Source organism: Camarhynchus parvulus, chromosome 4 (genome assembly GCF_901933205.1).
Source record: "Camarhynchus parvulus chromosome 4, STF_HiC, whole genome shotgun sequence".
NCBI lineage: Eukaryota > Metazoa > Chordata > Aves > Passeriformes > Thraupidae > Camarhynchus > Camarhynchus parvulus.
The window spans coordinates 57948489-57970726 of NC_044574.1; the positions used below are offsets into that span (position 1 = coordinate 57948489).

General features: G+C 42.2%; 1 protein-coding gene across 2 annotated transcripts in view; it reads left to right on the top strand.

Annotated features, from left to right (window-relative positions):
- Positions 1-1301: 1301 nt before the first annotated feature.
- ARHGAP10 (Rho GTPase activating protein 10) overlaps positions 1302-22238 on the top strand; it is a 138788-nt gene continuing 117851 nt past the window's right edge. For both annotated transcript variants that reach the window (XM_030946925.1, XM_030946926.1), the window contains exon 1: positions 1302-1612. In XM_030946925.1, the coding sequence (XP_030802785.1) occupies positions 1459-1612 (154 nt within the window). In that variant the 5' untranslated portion in view covers positions 1302-1458. The remainder of the gene's footprint in view (positions 1613-22238) is intronic.

Sequence of the window (22238 nt, forward strand, 5' to 3'; positions counted from 1 at the left end):
CCAGTGTTGAGTGGTCTTCACAAGGTCTTGCTGTTGCCACAGTTCTTGTTCACAAGACTGTAGTAGTTTATTGAATGAAGACATAAAGGTGAGTCTGTATCCCCTTTACAGAGTACTTCACATGCGGACACAAGCAGGACAGGGTGAGCTACACCAGCCTTCTCAGCTGGTAGACAGCCACCACCACAGCCAATTTTGGATCAAGCAGCCCACAGAGTGCTGCTCTGTGCATCCTCCCTCTGAGAGCCTGCTCAGCCCCTTCCTACAGCTCACAGAGATTTCCATGAGGTGCAGGGGGCCCAAAGATTGGTACAATCATAGAACTATAGAATATGCTGAGTGGGAAGGGACCCACCAGAATCATTGAGTCCAACTCTGGCCCAACACAGGACATCTTAAGAATCCCACCACGTGCCTGAGAGCACTGTCCAAACGCTTCTTGAGCTCTGTCAGGCTTGAGGCTATGACCACTTCGCTGGGAGGCCTTTGCAAGTACCCAGCCACCCTCTGGGTGAAAAACCTTTTCCTGATGCACAATGTAAACCACCGATGACTCAGCTTCATGCTGTTTTCTCAAGTCCTGTCATTGGGTACCACAGAGATCAGTGCCCACACCTCCTCTTCCCCGAACAAACAAGTTGAAGACCACAATGAGGTCTCTCATCAGTCCCCTCCAGGCTGAGCAAACCAAGTGACTACAGCCGCTCCTCATATGGCTTCCCCTCAAAACCCTTCAACACCTTTCTTGCCCTCCTTTGGATGCTCTCTAATAGTTTAATGTCGTTTTTATACTGTGGCACCCAAAGCTGTCCCCAGCACTCGAGGTGAGGCTGCCCCAGTGCAAAGCAGAGCAGGACAATCCCTTCCCTTGATCGGCTGACTGATGCCCCCCAGGACACGGTTGGCTCTCCCGGTTACCAGGGCACTGCTGACTCACATTCAACTTTCCATGGACCAGGACCCCCAGGTCCCTTTGCACAGCGCTGCTCTGTTCCCCAGGCTCCACACAGAGCCAGGGCTGTCCCGTCCCAGGTGCAGACTGCCGCGCTTGCCCCTGGCGCGGTTGGTGACTGTCCATCGGTGACTTGCCGCGGTGTCCCTGTGGAGCACAGGGCTCTCTCCGTAGCGGTACCTGCCCCCGTTCTCCGCTCGGGGACGCCCGCAGCGCCTCAGCTGAGCCACCTTGCCCGGGCACCGGGCGCACCGGGGCGGCCCCAGCGCCCCGCCCGGCGCCGCTGCCGCGGGCAGCAGGGAAGGGGCGGGCCGCGGGCTCTGCCCGCCCCGTCCGGGCGTGTCCCGGCGGGGCTGCCGGGAGGGCGGCTCCGCTGAGCTCGGCTGTCTGTGCCTGCGCCCAGCGCTGTGCGGGGGGAGCCGCTGCTCCGTCTTTGTGGCCGCGGCTGCGGAGGGCGGCGGTGCTGCGGTTCGCGGGGAGCCGAGCCCGGCGCGGCGGCGGCAGCCATGGGGTTGCAGCCCCTGGAGTTCAGCGACTGCTACCTGGACAGCCCCTGGTTCAGGGAGCGGGTGAGAGCCCATGAGGCCGAGCTGGAGAAGACCAATAAGTTTATCAAGGAGTTGCTGAAGGATGGGAAGAACCTGATCACCGCGACCAAGAGTGAGTGGCGGGAGCGGGGGGAGCTGCGGGGGCGGCTGCCCGGCGCCGGGAGCTTTGCCTTTGAGCCGGCGGCGCTCGCCTTTGTGGCACAGAGCTTTGCACTGGCGTTCTCCAGCCTCTCCCTTGGGCTCCCCATCAGCCGGTTGGAGACGCAGGTCCTCTGCAGCCCTTCTCCGCGGAGGGGAATAAGGGATAGAGGCGGCGGCAGCGCCAGGGGATTCCTGTTGCATCTGCCCGGTTCCTGGGCCGGGCCTGGCTTCTGTGTTCGGCGGTGCCGAGCCGGAGCAGCCCCGGCTGCCGTGTGAAATCCGCCGGGAGCGCTCGGTCCCAGGTGCTGCCGGTGCGCTGCGAGCTGAGCGGCCGCGAGTCGCGTACTGACCATAACCATGGCGTGCCTGTGCATTGGCGCCTGTCGAGAGGCTGCTGGAAAATGCCTCTGTCAAAAGAAGTGTGTTCAGGAATTTTCAGACTTAGTTTTGTGCTGACAGCGCTGGTTACCAGTTCTGTGCCTTTGGCCTCTTAAAATGTGATCGTGTTTTGTTAATTTTGCGTTTAATTGTTGAGTATATACATAGTGTATAAAAAAAGCTAGCTGTAATGTGTTTTATGTGGGAATCATGTTTTTTGCCTTGAATAACCATGTTCATGCGTGTTCTTAGTATTTTTTGAAGTTATTTTATTGTGCTAATGTATTTTTTCCATTTAACATAAGACACAGTTGTGTAGTCACCTAAATATGTAGTAGGATGATTTGCTATACCAATTTTTCAAATAAACCACTAATAGTGCTCTGGCACTTTGTTCTCGGAAGTGCACAGCACCTATGGTATGGTAAACTTTTGAAGCCAGGAAACCATGCTGTCAGGATGTTTCCATTAAACTGATAGGGTTTTGGCTGGTGGTTTGATTGGTGTAGCTGCCTGGATATGGTGAAGTTTTTAAAACCAGAATTAACTCATTTCTGTAAATAAAAAACACTGTTTTCTGGTTTTGTCTCTGGTAAAAAATGCCATATCAAATGTCACTTGTCTGTAACTGTTATTCTTTGGCCAGTTTACATTCAGTTACTGCACATTGTGATCTTGGAGGATTATTCAAAATCTGTGACTTGAAGTGTCAGTATAAATCATCTTAACTTGGAGTATAAAGTAAAAAAGTGTCTCCAAAATTGGATAAGAACAGTAGAGGGAAATAATTCAATGTCTCTTCCTCAAGCATCTAGACATTATTTTGGCAACAGCCCCAAGCTCTCAGTCGCTCATGTACAGTAATGTATACATAACTTAATTTGAAAGTGTGGAGCTGGCTGTGGTGAGGAAAGCCCTAACTCAAATGAGCATCCTGTCCACAGCTGGGTGTCCACAGCATACCAGAATCCTGTGCTGGTAAATTGTCTTTGTGTGCAGTGCTCAGGGTGCTTTCCTGTGTGTGGTGGAAGCCAAGTGTGCTGGCCAGAGCCACCTGGCCTGAGAGGGCTTCATGAAATACTTCAGCCTAGCCCATGAGGAATATTTAGAAGGGCTATCTGAGATCCTGCCTGTTCATGTCTAAGCACTGCTTTCCTTTCTGAGATGACAGTCAGGTTTATGCCTGAGTTTAGTTGCTGTACCTTATTCTAACAAACATCTTCAGCATGCTTGTTTGAAAAGTACAAACAGGTTAGACTCTTCTTCCCACATTTCAGGTTTCTGCAGTTGTCTCTCCTCTTTAGAGTGCCCTGAGTGACAGATTTGAAGCTGAGTTGCCTTCCGCTGGTGCTGGAGAAGGAGTGCCGCTGTTCAACAGACATTTAAAGACAAATTGAAGTAGAAGAAGCACAAGGAGCCCAGTAGTTAAAACCCACTAAAACCCCAGTGGTTAGGGTATTGGCTCTCCTTGTGTTTTCAGAAGAAAACATTATTATCTAAATTCTTTGAGGAACCTGATGTATTTGCTGTCAGGAAACCAAATGGGATTAGTATTTATTCCAAAAACCCAGCTTCAGAAGTGGTCTAGACACAATGGTCTATTCATTTGTGTCCAAACTGCATTTTCTGCACAAAGACTTTCACTGCAATTTTGAGAATGTGATAATAAAGCAGGGTGTAGTGAGCTTAGATGATTGCCTCTTAAACAACAGTTGCTGACAATTTTTAGCAAATTGTTTTAGTCTTTTGAACGAAAAATATCATCTTGATTATGGCTAAAATATTTCCCTGTTTCTAGAACCAGGTAAAATATGAGATTTGCACCTGGTGTTATTGATATGTGAGTGTGATAAGCTGCTCTGAGTGGTGTGTAAAGTATAAAACATAGTAGGTGCACTATTGTTCTTTAATTTGTGGGAGATGTGTAATTTGTGGGACTGCAATAGACACTGTCAGCGTTTCTCTCCCTTAGCAATCTCCTTTTTTCACTTGTAAAGCTGGCAGCAGACGTTATGGGGGTTCTTTAGATGTGAATTACTGATGCAATTGACTAGATCCCTCTTCCTGCCTGACTGACAGCCTTGTCAGTGACTTTGATGCAGCCTGCACTGGGTTACATCTTGACAGGTGATAGCAGATGCTGCTACCACTCCCTCTAATTCATAGGAACTATCAGTGTCTTGCAGGGCACAACAGTAACGCGATGTGGATCCTCTCATTGGCTCCTTTTCCTTTGTCTCCTCAGTGGTATGAGATTGTATTTTTCACCTAAAACTCAGAAGAATTGATTTTTGTTAGTACAGGACTCTTAAAAAAGAGAACAAAAAAAAAAAAAAGAATTTGTGTTTTTAGATTGTTGCATTTCCAGATCAAGCATACTTCAAGTGTATCTTTACACTTTAAAGTTTGAGTAGTTTCAGTAATGTGATAGAGAGATAAACAAGAGTGACTCAAAGCTGTCTGTTTCCTGTGTAAGGTTTTGAATCACCAAGTTGTCTAGTTCAAGCTAAATATTGAAAAGATGAGTTAGCAATAGGTGGTTCTTCCTTTTCTTATGACAGTTAAATGTATTTAAAAGGAGTACAAACCCATTTTTCCTTACTGTCGCTAATCAGTAAATACAAGCAGTATACACTTGTGCTTTTTAAAATGGAAATGTAATATTTCTTGGGGGATTCCAATTCAGTTAAACAAGTTAGGATCAATAGAGTTTATAAATAACTTCTGGATGGAGGAAGTTGTGCTTCAGTGAAAGTGAATTTAAAGGTGCCTGATAAGAGAATCCGTATTCTGAATCATGAAACGAATGTAAGAGGTTTAGTTCTGAGCTCCTAAAAATCTACAGTGCAATTTGTTGGAAGCTAAAGAATACAACACTGGATAAATACTATTTATTTAGTCTGAATTCTTCTCCCTGTGTTGATCCAACTCTACATCTCTTCACATGAGTGTGAGATTTTTGGGGGGCTTTTGAAGATATTTTTTGAAGGTATTTTTTTTGTACACCTCCAGCAGGAGCTTGTCACTGCTAATGAGATGCCAAGTGGAGTAGGAAGAGTCAGGATGAGTACAGGTTTTGGCTCTCTTACAGGGCCTTTGCAAAGGATACTCTTGAGTGCATGCTCACAGCTGTTCCATGTGCCTGTATGCAGAAAGCAGAGCCTCCCCATTCTTGTGTTTAGACTTAAATTGGAGCAGAATTCTGTTTGAGCCAGCTGCAGTGACTTTGTGATGGGCTGGTGAGGACAGAAGATGGATGTACTGAGTGCAGTGGGCATCCTGGCTATCCAGTGCTGCCCAGCATACTGAGTGACTGTTTCTTATTGCCATTTGCTTTTTGTGTTTTTCATGGAAGAGTTATTTCTTGCACTCTTCCGGACAGCATACAAAATGGCAACCAGATTTATTTTATGCGTAGAAAGAGTTTGTTGGAATATACAGAGTTAGTGATGAGTATTTGCTTTAACAAAGATGACTGAAGAACCTAATCCAGTCCCAAGCCCCAGTTTGGTATCTGAGTTGTCCAAACCCTTATGCTTTATCTTGGCCAGTTCTCTTGGTGTGTGGTGGTGGTTGACCTTCCAGACACTGGTCTAGTTAGATTTTGGCCTGACCTGGTGTATATACTATTATGTAAGTATAAAAGCTGTGGTAATCCACATAATAACACCACATAAAAATCTCTCAGACCACTTGAGCTGTGGTGCATTTTTTCTTAAGCACTAATTGTCTATTTTTTAAAGCTTTCCTTAATATAATCTGCAGTTATGAAACCATTTGTAATGTGTGCCAAGTTTCAAAGTCTTAGGAAAATTTTTTTTGCAACAAAAATGTTCTACTGACATTCCAGTACATGTCAAAGAAGTAGGACAAAACCACTAATATAGGGCTTACTAATGACTGCTGGACAAGAAATGGGCATTCACTAAAGATTTAGGTAGAACCCAAAGGTTGAGTAAAGACTTAATGCTGTTCTTACTTTATGGGGAAGGAGGGAGTATTGAAAGAGGATCTTAGTTGAACTTGTGTGCAAAATTTTCTAAGTCAGCTGAGGTTACAGCTCTATATTTGATTATTTTGCCTTGAATTCAGTGAGACCTCTGAATTAATAAATCTTTATATTTAGCATTTTAAAAAGCTATTTTATTTTTCAATTAGTAACTCACACCCAGGCTTTATTTCTATTGTGAGGCGTGCTTTAGGTGTGATAACCGTGAGTAAATCAATGTTGTGTGTGAATGCTCTGAGATTTAAATTTGAAATATACTTTGCTGGCCCTCCACGTTAGATAAAAATTACTTCAGGGGCAGTATTGCAGAGGCTACTGAGTTACATGTACCTTTAAAAATCTCCAACTTTCTATTGGAATTGTTTCCATTATTGAGCTCATTAGAGAACTAAGGCAAACAGGTACTTTGGGGCCCATCTACTAGAGATTTCCCTTAAGAAAGAGCTGCTGATTATAACGTAATAAAATGTTGCTTTTCCCTTCCCTTCAAGATAATTGCCACAGCTGAGGCCTAATTAACTGTGACAGCGCTTTATTTTTTTTCTTTTCTGCTTGTAGATATAGTTGTTTCTGTACAAGGACCAGGGAAGTGCTTATATTTAAGAAAGTACTCTAAAGAACATTTTGTTTAGCTCCACCCTAAGTAGAGCATGTTACTGTGTCAGTAGCTATAAAAAGTGTCAGGCTCATTCTGTGGAGGATGCCAGTTTGTCAGCTTGAATCTCATCTCTTCAGCTTGAATTACTAACTAGCTCCATTACTGTCTTTGTCCTGTAGATGTTCCACTGTTCATTTTTTTTCTGTATTGAAAGCAGAGCGTTGTGCTACTGAACATCTGTGAGAGCAGAAAATATGAAAATTCATGAATTTATATGGATTTTCTTAGTTCTGAGAGATGAGAAAAACTGTCATTAAATGAAGTGATTTTGTCTTTTAATAATTTGGGGAAAAGGTATAATTTTTCATAAATGTGTGAGTGGTCATTAAAGAGAGCATCGCTGATAGGTGAAATTGTCAGTCTTCAGGCCAAACCAAACAGAAATAAGTTTATAATTTTTAGAGATGTTGTCTGGTAGATCATGTTGAGAAGGTTTTTCCCCTTGATTTTTTTTTAATGACAAGACTTTTAGAAAGGTAATTTTAGAATTCTGTGGAATCTCAGTCTATCTTAAGGAGTTGTAAAAAAGAGTGGATTTGCCCTACAGTCTGTAAAGTGCCAACACCTGCTTGAAATTAAGAACAATAGGCCCACTGCTAAGGCTGTAGGTGTATGCTCTTCCTAAAATTATCCTGTGCCTTCCAGCTCTGTATTGCAAAAATGTTGCAAATTTTAGCAAGCTGACCTTATGACACTGATAACACTTCTCAAATCCAGTCTGAAATAACTTGGTCAGTTTTATTGAGGCAGAACATCTCTTTCTGCCTGGCCCAGATGTTTTTCCAAGGGGGCAGGAAGGACAGTGCTATGGTGATTTTTTTTGGGGAAGCAACAAACATGTTTGGACTGGCACTGAAGAGCTGCATCCCACTGCTTGTCTCCTCCTTCCCAGCTGTTTTGTAACATTATGTAATTAATGTCTAAGGTGTACATTGACTGTAGTGCTTTTGTTTTACAATGCCAACCTCAGTCACTACTGCAACACTTAGCACATTAACCTAAAAACCAGGGGCTTGGCTGTTTTAGAGAGAGAGTTCACAGCATGTGAATCTTGGCAATATGCTTAATGTTTTGATTGTGTGGGTTGTGGCTTCTTGAGATAATTTTTATGATTTGCTCATGTCTGATGGGGCTTCCTTTTGTGTCTATTGCCACTTTTCTGAGTTTCAGTACCATATTTGCTGTTCTATGACAGTTGTCCTTTAGATATTACAATATGCTCAGTGTTTTGGTTATTTTTTAAAAGTCTTCAAGTTTTTGAGGTGGCTAATTAAGACACTTGGAGCAATTGAATGCTTTCTGGAGTATCTAATGAGTGTAAAATATATGATCAGATAAACTTGAGCACATATTGGCAGAATAACTCAAGAAAGTACTGTTCAGGGAACGTAACATTTCTCTGCTGGTGGTTGCTGCCACCCACTGTAGTTGTCAATCTTAATCAGCATCTAAAATCTGCCTCGTTGCTAAGTCAAACCCATCTTCCTTGCCAAATTTAAACTCAGCCATCAGTTTTGCAATGAGTTGAAGCAAGCACTTGTACTCCATCCCAGCAGCTCCTGTGGAGGTTGTTTTCCTCTGGGTGTGACTTTGATGGAGAGAGGGCAGTAATTTATGAATCCCCATATTATACAGCTGGGATAAATGTGTGCCTTCTGTCTAAAACATGTCTTGTTATCTCACTGGAAATAAGATACTGGAAAGGGAAGTGTGTGGCCTGGTTTACACTATCCTCCAATTCTTTTCCTAAACAGATAATTGTGGCAAATTTTGACAGACAACCTCAATGTCATGTTGTTTTTCCATACCTGACTGTAGCTATGGATGGAACTTCTTGCAAATACCATGTTCTTTGTCTTTTACTCCTTCTGCTCTGTTTTTGTTTCCTCCCTTTGTTGTTCTTTTCCATCTTGTGTGTTTGCTCATCTTTCAGGATAAAAATAGTGAGAAAACATCCAGGCCCTCAGAAGCTATGTGGCCATCACAGGCCAAGGCCAAATCAGAAGTTCCTGTAAATCATTCATGCTAAGCTTGTCTTTTTTGGGAAAGGAGAAGCCTGAGGGGAAAAATAATCTACAGGGATGGAAAATCACAGTGTTATTAAACAGATTGTGGTTTTACCACAGCCCAGACCTTTGAATAAACCCCCTGTTGTTACCTCTTTAAATGAGAGGACTGGGCAGGTGGAGGTTATTGGCTCAATAGGTAGGTCAGAGAGGGGCTTTGTCTCTCAGTAGATCTCATTGTTACAGCTTCCCTGGGTCCTTGTCAGCTTTTGTATGTGCACCTGGCTGGTTGGGACTGTGTGTCCTTGAAGAGGAAAAACAATGCTTTGTTTAATTTGGCAGGGAAAATTGAGTATCCAGGATGAAACTGAGCAGGGCTTTATAGCAGAGCTGGGCCTTGAAGGACATTGTAGTGTGTGTGGTGTCCAGGAATAGGTTCTCGGTCACTTTGTTGCTGGTGAATGGTTTTTAACTTTAAATGTGTCCATGTCCTCCATTAGGCATGGGGGCTTGGAAATAATGAATTAATTAATGTTGATGAGTATGAAGTTTGTCATACATTAAGTGTTTTAGCCTTATTGTATCAAATCTCAAAAATGTGGATGTTTTCCCAAGCAGAGAGAGAATACTGTATTTTTGTTTGCACCTAGTTGATCAAGGGAAGCCAGCTGATGTAAATATTTTGGTTTAATCTGTGGTTTTGTCAGTCATTAGAGTTGCCTGCTTTGAAAAATATTACTAATATTTGAATGTTTCTGTGTTGGAACAAAAAAAAGTATATGGAAACTGGTAGCAGTTTTACATAAAAGTGTAATTGCTTAGAATGTGCTTCTTCCAAAGAAATCCTGTTGTCTTGCAAACAGGTGGAGGGAGCACACTGCCAGGTCACAGAGGATCTGACACAAACTTGTCAAAATACCATTTTGACAGTGGGTCCCAGTTCTTAGAAATCTGTTGTGGGGCTGAGCTTACAGCTTATGTGCGTTAACAGACTGTGACTGCTGCATGGTGTCAGCCTTTGGAACACATCATTGCTCTGAGAGCAAAGCAGTGTAACTTGTTCATGCCTTTTTCCTCTTAAAATCCCAGGCTGTAAGCTCTCTGTTGGAGAGGCCTGGACTGACTGACAAACTCAGTCACGAGCCAAAGGACTGTTTCTCCAAAGCTTTTGCCTGTTCAACTCCTCAGCCTGCAAGCTTTTCAGGAACAAAGCTGACTTTGTCCAGTCTGCTCTCAAACACTTGCTCTGTGGTAATATTACTGTTCTTTTATTGTGCTTCATTTTATGCTTTCAGTCATTCCAAAATGCACGGTTTCAAATTTCTGTTGTGCCTCTTCCTAGCTGTTCCCTTGTTCCAGGGGATTCAGCATCTTTGCTAAAAGAAATCAAACTACCTAGAATTATTGCCTTTATTATGATATTTTTTTTTAATTTTTGGAAGTGTCATGGCTTAATCCCAGCTAACAACTGAGAATCACACAGCCACTTGCTCATTCTCCCAGCTGGTGGGACTGGGGAGATAATTAGAAGGGTGAAAGCTGGAAAACTCCTGGGTTGAGATCAAGAGAGTTCAACAGGGAAAGCAAAAACCATGAGCATCAATAAAGCAAAACAAGGAATTATTCACTTCCCATGGGCAGGCAGGCAGGTGTTCAGTCATTTCCAGGAGACCAGGGCCCAGTCATCTGTAAGGGTTACTTGGAAAGACAAACGCTGTTACTCCAAACATTCCCCCACTTCCTCCTCCTTCTCCCTTCGTAATATATGGAGCATGACACCACAGGTATAGAAATTCCTGCTTATCCAACCTGATTTCCTTTTATGACAAGGTACTGCAGCTGGTTGATCGAGGGAAGCCAGCTGATGTAAAAGTGTGGGTTTCAGCAAAGCTTGGCTGGTGTCTCTCACAGGGTCCTTCTGCACAGGCTGTACAAACAGACCATGCAGTGGGCGAGCAGCTGGCTCACAGGCTGGGCACAAAGGGCTGCACTGAAGGGTCTGCACTGGAGACCTGTCACTAGTGATGTTCTGTAGGGCTCCATCTTAAGCCCTGCGCTTTTCAACATCCCCATTAAAACTTGGATGCAGGACTGGAAGGGATACTAAACAAGTTTGCAGATCACACGAAGCTGGGAGGAGCTGTTGACTCCCTGGAGGCAGGGAGGCCCTTCAGAGAGACCTTGACAAAACAGAGGGCTGGGCAATCACCAGCCAGGTGAACTCCAGCCAGGCCAAGTGCCAGATTCTGCACCTGGGACAGGGCAGCCCTGGATGTACGGACGGACTGGGGAATGAGAGGCTGGAGAGCAGCGCTGTGCAAAGGGACCTGGGGGTGCTGGTCCATGGAAAGTTGAATGTGAGTCAGCAGTGCCCTGGCAGCCAGGAAGGCAACTGTGTCCTGGGGGGCATCAGGCACAGCATCACCAGCTGGGCAAGGGAAGGGATTGTCCTGCTCTGCTCTGGCCTCACCTCGAGTGCTGGGGGCAGTTTGGGGTGCCACAGTATAACCAAGATATTAAGCTATTGGAGAGCATCCAAAGGAGGGCAAGAAAGGTGGTGAAGGGTTTTGAGGGGAAGCACGATGAGAAGTGGCTGAAGTCACTTGGTCTGTTCAGCCTGGAGGAGACTGAGGAGAGACCTCACTGCAGTTACAGCTTCCTCATGAGGGGAAGAGGAGGGGCAGACACTGAGCTCTTCTGTGTGGTGACAGTGACAGGATTTGAGGGAGTGGCCTGAAATTGTGTCGGAGGGGGGGCTTAACTTGGATATCAGGAAAAATTTCTTTCCCCAGAGGATGGTGGGCACTGGAATGGGCTCCCCAGGAAAGTGACCACAGTACCAACTCTGACAGAGCTCAGGAAGCATTTGGACAATACTCTTGGGCACATGGTGTGACTCTTGGGGATGGTGCTGTGCAGGGCCAACTCCTGCAGTCAGTTGGGGTCACCTGTCCCAGCTGGGTCTCGTCCTAACCTCTAGTGCACCCCCAGTCTCCTCACCAGCAGGTCTATACAAAAACTAGAAAAGGCTTTGGCTCTGTGTAAGCCCTGCTCAGCAATAACAAAAACATCCCTATTACTGTCACTGTGTTCAGCACAAATCCAAAACTCAGCCCCATACCAGCCACTATGAAGAAAATTTTCTCTATCCCAGCCAAAACCAACAAAAGAAGTAGAAGAATCTAATGTTGAAAAGAAATGCTTCTCTCTCCCATGGCTATTTTTGTTTTGTTTCACAAAACACATTTATGTGTTTTCCAACACCATTACTGCTTGTCCCATGAGGTTCTGTAGGGTTGTCCCTGAGGGGGAAGGCTGCCATCCTAAGGGGTAGGGAAGTAGCTAGTCAAGCGTGGAAATTTATTGGTGTCAATTGTGTCTCTCCTCTCACTGCAATTTTTTGCAATATTTTGTGGAGGAATAGTTCTAAGCTCCAGACATGCAGCTCAAGTTTTTAGTTAGTCTAATGTGTTGTTAGTTAGTCTAAGTGTAGTTAGTCTAATGTGTTGCATCCTTGAATGTCATATGTAGAACTTGGCACTCTATTTAGATGAACTTTGCTGGGGGCCTGTAGCAAAACTGAAGGAGATTGGAACTTAGTGAGCCAAGTAGTGCAATCACCTCTGAGGGTATTGATGACTAGAAATGACCTTGGAGAGGGCTGAGACCTGAAAACAAGCAGATTGAAGGTCTGTGAGAAAGGTCAGTCACACACAACATAACAAAATTTTACTGTGTGTATGCAAATATTACGCTGTAAATGTAGTATGCGATATCCAATATGCAAATTTTATTTGGAAAATGTAGCTGAGACTCAAGAGAAGTGATTCTTTGTCTTCACTTACCTGGAAATTCCATTTCCCTTCCTGCCTCCATTACCCAATGTAATATATCTGTAATTAGTGTGTGTCTTAGGTATGAATTCCTCTTTATTAATATACAAAAATACCTTATAATTTAGTGCAACATCATTTATATATAGGACACTTTTTTTTTAGTTGCTGCAAATAGGTTGCTGCCAGTCTTGAGGATCTTTCTATAGTGGTTGTGGTTCATGTCTGCAAAAAATTACTTCTCTTTTCATATACATGAATAATTTTATAAATGAAAGACCAAGCTGTGTCTAGAGAAGTGACTTTGTGAGCAGCTTTGGGCAAACCTCTCACTAGTTTATATCTTTCTTTTCATCACTATTTAATCTATTGCTTCAAATTTTGGGTTATTAATCTGTTAAGCATTTCATGAATATTGAAATGTCACAAAGAAGTGTTCTGTGTGAGTCCTTTCTGCATTAGGGGAGGCTGCTCTTTTTCTGCAGTCATGATTTGAATTGAGCAGTAGTTATAAACTGTTTTTATCCTCTCCAAGTAAATTAGCTTAATACAGAATCTGAGAGGAGGATGTTCCATATTCCCCTGCAGTCATGTGGTGGACATCTCAGTACAGAGGGCATGGCAGTGTGAGCTCAGAAGGCAGCTGTTCTACTCTTGCCATCCAGATTATTCCAGTGGAAATTTCAGTCAGCAGTTTGGCTTTTCTAAGGTTTCTAGCATTTAATCATTCACTTTTTAAAATAGAAAGCATGCAGATGTGAAGAAAACCAGGTATGCCAACCTTGCTATAACACTTCATGGATATACCGAAGTGCAATTCAGATTGGTAAAGTTAATGCAAAGCTTGCTTCATTGAGGAGGGTTTTTTTCCTCTTGTATGTTTTTTTTTGTTGTTGTTGTTCTTGAAGTGAAAGTGTTTAGAAGGAAGCTGGCTTTAATACCTTCTTGGAAATTAGCTTGGCATAATTACCATCGATGCATTTAAAAATGGAATTAGGAACTAAGATGTCAGGCAGGAAAAGTAGCAATTGTTTTTTGGATGGGGGAAGCAACTGGACCACACAGGCAAGTAATCTGATAATGCCTCCTCCACCACTTCTCTCTGGTACAGAGAAAGGTTTCTTTCAGTGGAACTTAACTGTGTTTGTAAGCAACACGTAACCGAAACAAGTAATCAAAGACCCTCCTGAAACAAAAGCTTCTGATACCACAAAAATGTCAAATAACTCCCAAATAATTCTATCAATGTTTATTTCAATTTCAGTCCTTTTGTACATAAAGCTTTATGCTTGTGCTTTCTGTTCCTGTAGTGATAGCTATGGTTTGCTTGCTTTTAGGATCTTGAAGACTTGTGAGCAGATGAAAGGGATTGTATGCTTTTGATGTGTCAGGTTTGATAGCAAAGCCTTGTTAAGAGAATTTATCTTTAAAGAGTGTTATCTTTGAATGAGGATGCTGTTTTTCATAGGAAAAGAAAATTCTTTCTTTCAGTTTCTATTTTAAATATAGAATATTTCCATATTTAATAGTGGTCTGGAAGTGATCTCACGTATCATGAGGACATTATTGAACAGCCTTATTGGAACATTGCTTCCTAGACCCTATTATTAGTGTAGTAGCTGAGAGAGATAGGAGCAGCTGCTGAGTTTTGTTCTGAGTGCCTGGATGGGTGTGTTGAGGAGGCATTCCCAGTGACAAGCAGAGGCACTAGGGGATGTCAGGAAGGAATTTTGATTGGAAAATAGTTGACATGAACTCAGTGGTTGGTGGTTCTGTCTCTTCTTTCTCTGTCTTCCCTCTGAGAGGTCTGTGTAGCGTAACTTTTCTGATTCCTGCCATAGTCAGCGGAAATTGCTGCCTTCTTCACCTCATTTGATGTCTTTAGCTGCCTTTCTGGTGAACATGTATATGGAAGGGGCTAACAGCAGGCCTGTTAGCTAAAGGAGCGAGAAGAAACTGAGAAGCAAGAAGAAGCTGATAAGGAGCTCTCTCCAAGGATGTAACCAAGGAGACCAAGAGAAGTGAGGAATTGAAGAAAGATAGGAAGATTTTGCAGCTGGGAGAAGTATTTTTAGAAAGTTAGTTGAAGTCACTGTAACTTTTCACCAATAGTGTTATGTTGATTTATTGTAGCCAACAGGGTAGAAGAAGCATAAACAATTGGAAAGTGTATAAAAGGTTAGCCATGTTCAATAATAAAGAGTTGCCATCTGAGACTGCTTGTGGTCTCTGCTTTGTGTCGTGACCGCCTCAACAACGACACATTTATAGAGCAAACTGAGGTGAATGTTCAAGTTTAAGTAATAGGGATGAGCAGCAAAGATCTAAGAGGCATGGGTTTTAGCACATGCTGCCATGGAGACATGCTCATGCTTCCTAAGCGGTTTTGGGAAAGAGCTGTAGGAGAGAACAACAGCTGAATCAAATCTTCTTCGAAGCATGTGCCTCTAGTTCCTTGCTAGGCTTTGGAAAAGATATCCTCAGACCGGGGTGGCCAACGTCAGTTGAATTTTTAGTCACAGCAGAAAAATTAGAAGGGGGAAAAGCATTTCTTTTGTGGCTCTGTAAAAATTGATGTCAGTATTTAGTAATGTCAGAGGAAGAGAGCATGTCAGTTCTCTTCTGAGGAGGAGTGTGGTGGGGTTTCTTTTTTACTTGCTTTCTTTAAGACACTTGCTTATTCCCAGTTGCTTTGCTTCCAGAGAGGGACCCATTATACTGCTCTCTGGTGCAGTTTGCCTCTGCCTTTTCAGGTGACTAACCTTTTCCAGGGGAAAAAAACCAACAAACTGTTTTGTATAACATTGTAATATTCCATAATATTGAATGATAGCATTCATTTATTGAGCATTATTGAGTGAACTTGTTTTCATTTTCCCTTGTGTTTTTTGTTTGCTTAAACATGTTGAATTTGATTGCTGGCAGTCACTTTTCTCAAGTTGCCTTTTAATACTTCATGGACTTCTCATGGTTTTTGGATCAAAGCCCATGGGAATGTTTTAGTGGTATGTGCAGTATATGGAGCTGAGAATTCCTTGGTGTCGTAAACAGTTCCATTAATGTTTGTTTTCTTAAGTTATAATGATGTTTGTCTGTGAGCTGGTTTAATGTTTGTTTTCATTTCAAGAAGATGCATAGTTACAGCTGTAAGTGGCTAATGAATGTGAATAGAGGGAATTGAGAGTTGTTGTTTTGTGTCCCAGCAAAATGAAGCAGAAGCAGTCTGTCTGGCAAAGACTAATTCTTCTGCATACTCTTAGTGATACTAGATACTTGGGAATTCAAGTCAGAGGGAAATTCCTTGCTTTGCCCTATACTCCTGCAATAACAGCTTGGTGTGATTGGGATTTTTGATAGCATGAAGCTCCTTATTTGGGATTGCCACTAGAAAAACCCAGTAGAAGGATTTATATGCAGAAAATGTCATCAGAAGAATTAAAGGTGAGTTTATTTACTTATGATCAGCCAAGTCACAACCCATTTTAAAGTCTTGCTAATGGTTTCCTGTGTTCTATTTGTAGCACTGTGGTTTTTTGTCAGGTGAAGTATGTACACATTAAAGCACATTAATATGAGATTATTCTTAAAAATAAACAAACAAAGCTCTTAACCTGTATAGCACTTAAAGATCCTAAGTGCTTAAAGCATTTTAGATGGGAACCTTTCAACATCCTGTGCACTAGGTTGGGCTGTGGCTCTGTTTACACATGGCTGAAGGGAGAGGCCAAGTGATTAGATAGGATTGCACATCAAGCCCTCACTGGAGATGGAGTTAGTTATTAGGAGGCCCTGACATTTAACCTTTTTACCCATGCATTGGCATATTTTGTTTTGTCAGACAGCCTGGAGACATTGGGATTGTGCTGTAAACTGTGAGAATTTTGGACTGCCCATTGAATCCCCTAACCAGTGATCAGAACTGTTTTGATGTAGGTTCTTGCAGATTCAAAGAGAGTGTTGGATTTTAAAAGCTCAGTTTTATTGTGCAGTCATGTTAAATGTTCCAGCAAGGTGCTGAAGCCATCTGATTCTTGGTACTTTCTGGAATATGGAGGACATGGGACTGTTCTTACCTTGGTGCTCTGAGAGAATTTTGAATGTTTTGGCTTGTGCTGCTTGGAAATGTACCCCAACTCCAGCAGTTGGTTCCAGAACTACATCCAGTCAGGCAAAAATCTACACACACCGCACTAGTTACAGTACAGTGCCTTTGGCTTGTCCAGACCTCACCTTGAGCAGCTCACTCAGGCTGAAGGCGCAGCTGCCTGTGCCACCCTGAGCTCCCGCAGTGCCCCTTGGCTCAGTGCTGCCTCTGCTGCTCCTTGCTTCAGTCTGCCTCGCACGGAGCCAGAGCCTTTGGAGCTCACTGCCAGTTTTGACTCTGTTTTCTCCTTTTCCTGTCAGTGACCCTACCCAACTTAGTCTCTGCCCTTACAGATGGTTACTACTGACACCAGTCCTAAATTTAGCTCTAAATTTTTTCTTCGGAACCCATCCTTAGTCCTAATTTGGTGATTGTAGCCTTTAGCAGATACAAGCCAAGAAAGGAAAATTTCCCTGCTGATTCTAACATCTCTCATCATCTGGTGAACCTCTGCTGAACCCAGCAATGAGTATTCCTGCTGGCTGCTACCCAGCCCTAAAAGTAATTGACTGAATTTTTGGATCCTTCTCTGTCTGTCTGTTGACAGTGGTAACTAAAAAAAAAAAAAAAAATCTGAAAGCCTAGCTCAAGTCTTGCCCTAACACAAAGCCAGTGGCTCCTACTGAACTGCTAAATGAGGCATGGACTAAATCTTACTTGGTTCCATTGTTTTATATTGATTATGTATGGATAAATGTCTTAGAGTAGTGTGAATCTCTGGAAACCAGGAGTGAAGATATAGAATGTATGTAAAGCCAGTCTGCCTTAATTTCCACCAATGGGAAAGAAGACAAATTGAGAATCAGGAAGGATTTGGGGTTTTAATGGGCAACAGCAAGCCAGCTTAATTGTACGTTGCCAGAAGTCACAAAGTTTTCAATTTTTAAGCTATTTTTGTATTAGTAATTTTATTTGCCTTATAAAGTGTTTTTTAATCTCTGTTACTAATAAGGACAAGAGGATGGTTGTGCTTTGAGTTGACATCAGACCAAGAATACAAGAAGACTGTTTATGCAGAGGTTCTCATTTGCAGATGCCTGCTGTGGGATTGAGACATATCAGGGGAAGATTCCCCTCCTCCTTCCCACAACCATACATGAGAAAGAAAACATAAGTACTTTTCCTTTCCCTTTGTATCCATATAGCTGATTGTATGTGAACCATTTGTCTCATGCGTCTTTATGGCACTTTAAATAAGTTTTAAATACAGAAGGATTAGATGATGATTTTATATATCTTTTATTGAGAGAAATTAATTTTTGTGGGGAAAAATCTCTTCATTTACTTGTAATTAAGAAATCACCATCCATTTTCTGCCCTCAGTTCTATATAATCTCTGCAACTGTGAGCGCTGTTCAAAACTTACTGTACTATCTTTGTCTGGGAATCCTACACTGGTCTTTGGTATGTTTTACTTTATTTTGGCATAGGTTACTGCAATGTAGAAATAGGGAGGACCAGCTTATGATACTCATGTTTGTTTTTATTAAGTGCCTGTTACTGTTAACTCTACACTCCGAATAAGTTTGAGACCAAATCACTAGTTTTGAAAAAGTGGGCTGGGCTGGAGAAAAGCCGTAATGTTTTGCTGTGGGTTTTGGCCACAGCAACAGAGAAGTCTTCTGAAAGGAGTGAATCTGATCTTGTTTCTGTTTTTCTTTAAAGGTTTCCTTCTCATCAGACTCTGTCTCTTGACAACCCAGGGCATCTCTTCTTTCTCTTGCATCACCCCACAATTACACAGTACTTTGGTGAGCATTATGTGGTCAGTAACATATGTTAGTAAAGTTGCACTTCTAGCTTTAAGTGTGCCTCTAAAGAAGATGAAAAATAAACAAATATTTGACAGTACTGAGGGCCCATGTCCACCTGGGTGCAAGCTTGTATTCAGGGTCTTGCACACACCCAGTGCAAAACCGTGATAGTAGAAAATAGAAAGGCCCTGCTGGAGCTTCCAGAGGAAAAGCTACTGATGCTTTGCAGTACTGGGGCTGGGGTTTGATATTATCTCTTGCTGCCAGTGCAACCTCTCTGGTTAATACAACTTCTGTAAGGGCCAGAAGCTGTCAGTGAGAGACTTTGTCCTGTGCTGGAGCTTTTGGTGCAGAGTCTCAGGCACTGCAACTCCCTTCTGTTAGCTCTCCTGTGCCCTTGCAGAACATTTGCTTTCCCTGCCTGCTCTGCTTCTACCCCTGGAAGATGTAGCTGTCATTTCTATTTAAACAATTAATTGTATAATTTCTGTACACAGAAACAAAGGAATTGAAGTATAAATTATTGCAGAACTTCTATTTTAGGGTCTTTGAGGAAAGTGGATATTGTACTTTCCTTTCTTGCTTTCCAGTATACTGGACACTTCCTTAATCAGATGTGCCAACATGCTTCCCCTTGGGTAATTTTCCTTATGTTCCTAAGTTAGACATTTCTGCTTGAAACAGTGCCTGAACATTTGATTGCTTTGGATGGGTATTTCTGCAGAAAGTCGTGGTAATCTGAGTTACGCTTATGTTGTGTTCCCATGAACTCCAGATACTTGTATGTGTGCTTGTGTGTTGCATCCTGGTATCTGTGTACCATTCACCCATGACAGGAAATGAAGGGAAGAAACACCCACTAACTAGAAAAACCTGTAATTCGGTCCTTACACCTTCTTTGATATGCTGTCCCTTGCTAGACAGGGTTATTTGAATTGCAGGATTTGAAGTTGAGGGCAGAATAGCCTGAAGCACTCTGTCATACTAACACAGAAGCTTTTATAATTTGTACAATTAATACCAGTGTAATTTCTGTTGCAGTCATCACGTAGGAAGAAAACCTCATTCATTTGACTGTAAACGTTGAGGGCAGTATTTCTTACACATTGTGGGTCACTAAATTCCTCACAGTACTCACAGAGGATTGCTAGGCTGAGATTATTTATGTGAAGTGATTTACTGGGCAAAACTGTCAGCAGAACTGCAAGCCTCAGTTGAGCTGGGTGAGATTTTTTTATATACCATGGCCTCCACTAAGGTTCTGGCAAGTGAACCTTTCCTGAATAATTTGAAAGACCTTGTCAAGCTGTCTCTGATAATTAGATTTGACACAGCTAATACCTGAAATACAGGCAGGACAGTCATGTGGCCAAATCATGGCTTGTCAGCAGTGAATGTGTTTGTATTGGATTGACAGTGTTGTTTTTGGGAAGGGAGCATTGTAGAAAGAACATCTAGAAAAAAATGTGTAGGTGCTTCATCCATTCTGTGCTAAAATAAAAGGCTATAGTTTTGCTATGCCAAATATATAAATTGTATATATAATTAAAGCATAAAAACTTTCCTTGTTTGATAAGGGGAGACTGGGAGATGTGCAGACATTGTGAAACACTTAAAACATTGTAATTCTGAGTATCCGAGAGTCCCAGGATGAGCTTAAGTTGTCAATCCTTCCTGGTGCTGAGGAACAGCAACATTTAACCATCGATCTCTTTAGTTTAATACTGACCTCATGTCTCCTGTCTCCCTTTTTTTTTAAATGGATTATAATGTTGGATTAAGTGAGGCTGTCATGCAATGTATTAGGTGCTGCTGTTACTTTCTTTAATGACTGGGGAGGGATGCAATTTAGAAAAAGAAAGCAACTTAGACACGAGTGTGCAGAAGTGTTCCTGTGCTTGATTGCTGAAATTGAAGATAACATGATCAAGATCACCTAACTGTTGGAAGAATCCTTTAAGCAACCTGGGATTTCTGTGGGCATTATTTCTGCAGAATAAATACACAATGTGCAAATGCTGGCTCTTGAGTTTAAGGAAAAGCATAAGCAATTATCTTCTGCTCCCTTAATGCCTTTCTGTGTTCTTCAGATCAAAATTTGCTCATTTATATTAAGAAATGAAAATATATTTAGCTTGCTGATAAATGAAAGAGAGCTGCTTTAATGTAATTCAGAAATTATTCATATCCTAGGCAAATGCCTAAGAGAGGGATGGGGAAGGTAAGTACATGATGCAACGCAAAGTAAAAGTTCTCTTCTTTCCCTTAAAAGAGCTTTGGATGAGTGTGTTTTTTTGCTTTCTAGCTTTAAGATTTTCTTAATTTTAATGTCCTAGTATCAGAGGAAAAGTCTTTCTGGCTTACTGTGGCAAACAGGCTAAATGGGTATAGCCAGAAATAGTTGTGGTTGCTTTCAACCAAATGTGGCCAGTTGCTCAATTGCCTTCATAATTCTTTCCTCTGCTGCTTAATTTGGTTGGCTGCACCTTTTTTTCATCTAGCTCCAAAAGAAAGTTCACAATTTAAGGAAAGAATAAATTGGAGCAGTTAGTGGTGTTTTTCTGAAATGCACATTCCTGCAGGTAGCAGGAGTTGTAGCAATTGAGCAAAACAACTTTGCCTATTGATGTTTTGCTTGGAGCCACAGAGTGGATTATGAAATTCCTGGAATCGAATGAAACTTCAAATATACAAAGCATAAAAACAATGTGGTGAGCTTGTGGCTTGTGTTATCTGTAGGTTTTGTGGGGGGATTGTGTTTTCAATTTTCTCTACCACTGTCAGGCCTTGGACACAGAGAGAACTTGAGCATCTGTGACTGAAGCCCCTTTGAAAGCATGAAGAAAGCCAAAGCAAACCTGCAGCTGTCTAAAGCAATTTCCAGCTGATAGCCTGACTTTGTCACACCCTGTTCTTTATTATCCAAATCTGGCTGCTGGATTGTTTCAGTGCTGTGCAGCAGCCAGAGAGTCCTTTGGTCCAGTCCATGAGAGGTTAGAGTTGAGCTTCCCTGAGTAAGTGATAATTCTGGTTTATAGAGTCATTAACCCCACTGCTTTTTCAAATAAATAGAAGATAAACTGGAACATATGTTTGTATCTTATTCTTATTTGGTCTGTTTGGCTGTATCACAGTGTATTATTTAAGCTGTGTCACAGGAGTTGGTAGTGTGATGTTATTCCCCCTCCCCCCCACCAGTGTATTGCTAGCTCTCTTGTTTTTCCCTTTCGTTGTCCTTTTGTTTCTCTCAGATTTCTGTGATGTTGTTAGACTTTTTTTTTAACCAAGGATAAAGCAAACTTTTCAGGGAAAGGGAGTTTCCTACTTTGTGAAAATGAAGATACAATCCATGAGAGAATTAGTGCTATAAAAAACGTAGAGTATTATTTATACAGACTTCAATCCTTTTTTTTTTTTTTCCTGAAGATGCCTAGATATCCTGAGAAGTGCTATAATGCCTTCTGGGTTTCTCAGTTCATACTTAGCTAAACTCTGTGTGTGCAGAATTCATGGGGAAACTTATTGCCTGATGCCTGGTGAGATTTCCCTTCCCAGAATTAGCTGGATTGTGTCAGTACTGCAAGGGACAAACTGTGGCAACTTCTGTCTCTAGCTAGGGACTAACATTTAGAAAATGCTGGAGGAAGCTCAGGTGTGGCTATAAGCAAATAAACTGTTTCTAGCTTCCATGAGTCCTAAGCTCCTAAAATAACCTCTTAATTGCTAATTTGTTAAAGTTTTTAATAAATATTTACTGATGTGTCTCACACACTTGGACAGTATGAATGTGACTTGATGGGCATGTCTTCATAGCA